We start from the raw sequence: 6000 nt of genomic DNA on the forward strand, positions 1-6000 counted from the left end.
CACACACACACACACACACACACACACACACACACACTCCTGAACACACACACACGCACACACACACTCCTGAACACACACACACACACACACACACACACACACACACACACACACACACACACACACTCCTGAAACACATACTCACTCCTGAAAAACACACACACACACACACTCCTGAAACACATGTACACACTCCTAAAACACGTACACGCAGTTCTGAAACACGCACACACTCCTGAAACACGTACACACACTCCTGAAACACGTACACACTCCTGAAACACGTACACACACTCCTGAAACACGCACACACTCCCGAAACACGCACACACTCCCGAAACACACATTTCCGAAACACGCACACACTCCCGAAACACGCACACACTCTCGAAACACGCACACACTCCCGAAACACGCACACACTCCCGAAACACGCACACACTCCTAAAACACGTACACACTCCTAAAACACGTACATACTCCTAAACCCCACACACACTCCTGAAACACGTACACACTCCTGAAACACATACACTCATGAAAAAATACGTACATTCCTGATACACACACTCCTAAAACATGTTTTAATTCTGTATGCTGCTTAATACACACTTATACACCCTGATAGAAAGTCAGCTGCTGCGTATCTGTCAAACCTCTGCTCTACCATCACATGAACTTGCTCTGCTTCATCCAAATCCTCCCAGCGTTTACTGAGGAATTACGTATTTATAACTGATTTTGGGTTTTGCTCCCGTCTCCGCCTTCATGTTATTCTCTAAATGTGTCTTGTGTGTTGTCGTTTCAGTTCATTTCAATCCTGGTGAAAGTGTAATTATAAAGCCGTGCACTTAAATGTGGAATTTAATGCATCTCCAGTTTTCCAGATCGAAACTGGACTAAAGTTATATTGAAGCAGGACTGAAACTAGATCCAAGCCATATTGCAACAGGATTAAATCAGAATTGAAACTAATCTGAAACCGGATTGAAGCCGTCATTAAACTGGATCCAAGCCATGTTGTAAAACAAGATTAAAGCAGAATAGAAAATAGATTGAAGATTGAAAGTCATATTAAAGCAGGATTAAAACTGGATTGAAGCAGAATTAAAGCAGGATTGAAACCAGATTAAAATTGGACTAAAGCTTTACTGTAACCGGCTTGAAGACATAATAAAACAGGAATGAAACCGGATCCAAGCCATATTGAAACAGGATTAAAGCAGAATTGAACCCGGATTGAAACCAGATCTAAGCAATATTGTGGCATGATTAAGGCAGGATTGATACTACACTGAAACATGATCAATGTCATATTGATAAAGGATTGAAATAGAACTGGTTTAAAAAAATACTGAAGCAGGTTTAAAACCAGATTAAAGCCGAATTGAAACCTGATCAAAGCCACATCAAAGCCATAATGAAACTGGATTAAAGACTCATTGAATCTGTATCAGCCATATCAAAACCGTATTGAATTAGGATTAAAACTGGATTAGAGCTGGAACACTGTACTTAAATTCTCATGCAAATCAACTCTGTTTGTGTTGTTTCTTCTTTTCAGTTGTTGTATGCAAAAGATGGTCACACAGAGTTTGCATGCTGTTTTTAATTTCCTTTAAAAGAAACGATTTCAGCACTCACACACACACACACACCATGTGTGTGTCACGGCAGTGTGTTTTGGTTGTTAAATGCGGTTTAGAGAAGGATTTATCCATGCTGCGGCTAACAAGCACGACTGGCACTACTGTCAGAGCTGCTGATATTAATGACTAATTAACACCTTCTGACCAATCAGAGTGGAGATTTACCCTCTGAAGGTTCCGACCAATCAGAGTGGAGATTTAACCTCTGAAGGTTGGGTAGGAAATCATCAGAGAACTTGTGGAAGTTAATCTCACACTCACATAGTCATGGAAAGCCTTGGCTTCACTCGAGTGTTCGCAGTTGTCCCTTCTTTCTGGCGCAGCACAATAGAGGTCCCAGAAGACACTAAAAACAAACAGACAAGCAAATAACAATACAGTGAACATCATGGTATCTTCTAATCATTTCAATCAACCCATAGAATATATCACAAATATATACTGAGAAATGAATCGAGTTTGACGTACCACCACCATGAGTGGAGAAAACCTGGAGGTTCCCCCAATGTTATGTTCTTTTCCCATCTGATCTGAAGAAAATAAGACACCAGAGTCGACTATCATTCCAAACCTAGTTTCAAGTCTGAAGTGACTCCAGATGCCTGTGTGGTTGTTGTCATTTTCACCACTTTTTGTACTCAAATCAATCAATCGAACAATTAATCAATTAACTAATAAGCCCCACCCCCAAACTGTATGTTGATGCCCCTCCCACAATCTTTTTTTTTTTTTTATAATCAGACCTGACTGTAAATGTACAACATAATTCAGCTCCAAATCACATCTGATTATACTCAATGTACATTTTAATAACATTTTTAATAAAACACCTGCTCTTTAGAATTGCAATTATATTTTTTATTGAATTAATAGTTATTTTACCTCTGATAAGAAGGTCTGTGCTGATTTCTGAGCTCCGATGTGTAACAGGTATTCGTAAACATATAATGCCAACCTGGGAAAAGAGTTCGAACATCATACCAGGCGTAAAACTCGACCATGCTAGACATTTCTATAGGCATTTCAACAAACATTTTAATTCCGATTTCTTTTTAAGGAAACAAAACATGTTAGGAGAATAAAACTGTCAGCATATTTTCCGATGGAAATTAAAGAAATAAAGAAATAACATTATTTGAACCTGACAAATATCATAGAAATAATGAATACCTGAATAAATTATTCATTCAAAGATAATCGTGGATTTTGTACATAGCCACAGGTTGAATTTGTTCAAGTAATTATCATCATTCCAACCTAAAAAATTATCTTACAAATAATGAACAATTTAATAAAAATAAAAAAAACACTAATAAATTAATAATTGAAATAATTGTAGATTCTCTACATAGGCACAGGTAAAATATATATTTTAATAAATAAATAAAAATTATATATATATAATTTATTTGCTTATTCAAATCTAAAATATTTTCATAAACAAATAATTTTTAATAAAAAAAAAATTAAAATTAATAATAAAAAAAAAAAATATATATATATATATATATGTATATGTATATAAAACAAACAAAAAATATATATGCTTATAAACAAAAATTATATAAATAAATAAATATATATTATATGTTTGTTTTTAAAGCAGTTAAATAAATTAAAACAAAATGAATAAAATCAATTAAACCTAAAAATTGACATTAGGAATATTGAATAAATGAATATATAATTTAATCATTGAAATAATTTTTAATTCTGTACATAAGTGCAGGTAAAATATATATTTTAATAAACAAAACTTTTATATATAAGAATGTATGCAATATTATGCTATTTAATCTTATAATTTTAATAATTTTAGATTCTGTACACAGGTTAAAAGAACAAATGATATTATATTTGAGATATATTTTTGAGAGAGAGAGAGAGAGAGAGAGAGAGAGAGAGAGAGAGAGAGAGAGAGAGAGCAGAAGTAAAAAGCGCTGTATATGTGCACTACACTCCTAGTTAGTAGACAGTAGTTGAGAATGTGTACTACTTTCCTCTATACTCTGTAGTACGTTAGTAATCAGGAGGCCAGAAAGCTGAGTTCATGTAGAAGCTCCTACCCAAACCTCCAGCACCAGACCCTCCGTTTATCTCCACTTTCCCACTCTGAGAAGCTCTAACCAGCCGGTCACAGTGACCCACCGCGATCACACAGACCTGTTCTCCTCACCCCCGAGTAAAGAAGAGAAAAAGAAAGAGTTTTATCGCTTACTTTTCCCGAGCCTGAGCGTCCGACGGCGCCACCGCGCTTTTCCCTTTGGGGAACATGACTGCGCTCTCCGGCGCTCCTAGGCAACGGCTGCGAGTCAGAGCGCGAGCGGGGGGGGAGGAGCCTTACCGGCCAACACGTGACTGACAAACGGATTGACGAATCAGCGTGCGATACCGATCTGTTATGCAAAAAAAAAAACAACACACAAAAAAAACGAACACATTTTACACGTCGTGCAGCAAAAAATTGTAATTAAGATAATAATCAGTTTAATGCAATGTGTGATCTTATGATCAGAACACCGAGAAAACTGATTTCTGATATTATTATTATTATTATTATTATTATTATTATTATTATTATTATTATTATTAAAAATGTGGAAATGTTGCATGTAAAAAAAAAAGCCATGACATGTGGCCTTTCACATGTTTGAATGACGTCATTTATTATTCTAATTAACAATAATAATAATGTGTGTGTGCAATGTGTGTAGTACAGTTCTTATGCTATTGTGTGTATTTTTTTACTCTGTGTGTGTGTGTGTGTGTGTGTGTGTGTGTGTGTGTGTGTGTGTGTGTGTGTGTGTGTGTGTGTGTGTGTGAAGCATTTTCTGTCACACAGTGCCACCTGCCTTCACATTTGAAGCATCACCACTTCACCATATACAGGATTAGACTTCAATTTCTATTCCTTTTCTTCTTTTTTTTTTATTTCTTTCTCATACGTGTTCTTCTTCTTTGTCTTTTCTTCTTCTTTTATCTCGCTTCCTTCTTTCTTCCTCTTCTTGCTATCAACATTATTCCATTCTTATTATACTGCTTTTCTTCTTCTTCTCCGTTTCCTTTCTATAAAACATATCCTGATTGGTCGTTTAACGTTTACATTAATGCGCATGCGCAAATGCTCCATCGTTCCAACAGTCAGTGAGTTTTCTGTAAGGAGACGTTTATGTCACATTACTTAAAAAATAGTTTTATGATTTATTCTTGTAATTAAAACTGTAAAAATTAAAACTGGGACCATGTTGTTCACACTCTTTTCGACCAGGAACTAATCCTGAAATTAAAATGCATGGATTTCCGAAAAACAAACAAACAACATGTACGTTTATCGCATTAAGAATGTCCCGCAATGTGCGCACTAATTGCCTCCCCGGTTACCATAGCAACGACCAAACAGAGAAATTTTTTTATAATTTATATAATATTTTTTGTAATTGTCGGCGTCCAGTTTCGGACGAGTCTTTACCGCTTCTCTCGTGTCTCCACCAGATAAGAATACACACGTGATACAGTGCTTCAGGTAAACATTAAATGTTCTGAATGAAAAGTTGTCCTTAAATGTCTGATTTAACGGACACGGTAATACCACGTGATCGTCCTTTTTTTTTTTTTTTTGAGCTTTTATAAATAGTCCTGTTTTTAGCTAAAATTAGATAAAAGTACTTGTTAGTTATTTTTGTTTTGACAGCTCCATGCTTTAGAAATGGATTTCCATCGAAATTGTCATTATAGCGCCTTTATTATTGTGCACATCCCTGGAGTTATATGACCTGGCAACCCTTGGAATGTATTTTCTATTAAGGTTATGATTAAAATGATTTTTTTGGTAAAAATATAGATTATTATTCATTTTAATAGAAATACAACGACTAAAAAGTAAACCTAAAGGAAGTCCTAAGATGCCATGAATTATTATTATTTTTTCTTTCTTCTTAATTTTGTGCCACAAATAGTCATGGATAACAACCATAACCATTTGTGGCAGAATATATATAGATATAGAAAAAAAAAATATATAATGCATGGACAAAAAAGACAAAAAAAAAAAAAAGGTCAACTTGAGAGTAGGATTCAAAAAGAAACTCAATGATGGATAAACATCTACCTGGCAACAAGGTCCAAAGTGCGCTTATATATTTATACATGCGCTTTTTTTTCTTCTCCATACACTTCACCATTACGCTTTGAAGAGCATTCAAGAAGACTTAAAAAAAGAAAAAGTGGGCGTGTCCTCGCGCGTGTCACCGGCTCGCGGTAAACACGCTCGAACGCGGATCAGAGTCTCGCGAGACTCAGAGGTGCTCAGAAGTTCTGCTCTAAGGTGATAGTCGGTGAGTTGAGCGCG

General features: G+C 35.6%; 2 protein-coding genes across 4 annotated transcripts in view; one reads left to right on the forward strand and one right to left on the reverse strand.

Annotated features, from left to right (window-relative positions):
- ssbp3a (single stranded DNA binding protein 3a) overlaps positions 1 to 4001 on the reverse strand; it is a 29740-nt gene extending 25739 nt beyond the window's left edge. For both annotated transcript variants that reach the window (XM_083525189.1, XM_083525188.1), the window contains exons 1-4: positions 3871 to 4001; positions 2535 to 2607; positions 2121 to 2182; positions 1914 to 1998 (exon numbers count right to left, since the gene is read on the reverse strand). In XM_083525189.1, coding sequence (XP_083381315.1) covers positions 1914 to 1998; positions 2121 to 2182; positions 2535 to 2607; positions 3871 to 3926 — 276 coding nt within the window. In that variant the 5' untranslated portion in view covers positions 3927 to 4001. The remainder of the gene's footprint in view (positions 1 to 1913; positions 1999 to 2120; positions 2183 to 2534; positions 2608 to 3870) is intronic.
- Positions 4002 to 5096: 1095 nt separating this feature from the next.
- Positions 5097 to 6000, forward strand: part of acot11a (acyl-CoA thioesterase 11a) — a 15252-nt gene continuing 14348 nt past the window's right edge. The window contains exon 1 of one of the 2 annotated variants that reach the window (XM_083525125.1): positions 5097 to 5175. The gene's annotated coding sequence lies outside the window, so the exon portion shown is untranslated. Of the gene's footprint in view, positions 5176 to 5885 lie in introns of those variants that run through there. The other variant, XM_083525123.1, reaches the window with a different exon arrangement.

The sequence above is a fragment of the Silurus aristotelis genome (assembly GCF_946808225.1).
Source record: "Silurus aristotelis genome assembly, chromosome: 22".
NCBI classification, from domain to species: domain Eukaryota; kingdom Metazoa; phylum Chordata; class Actinopteri; order Siluriformes; family Siluridae; genus Silurus; species Silurus aristotelis.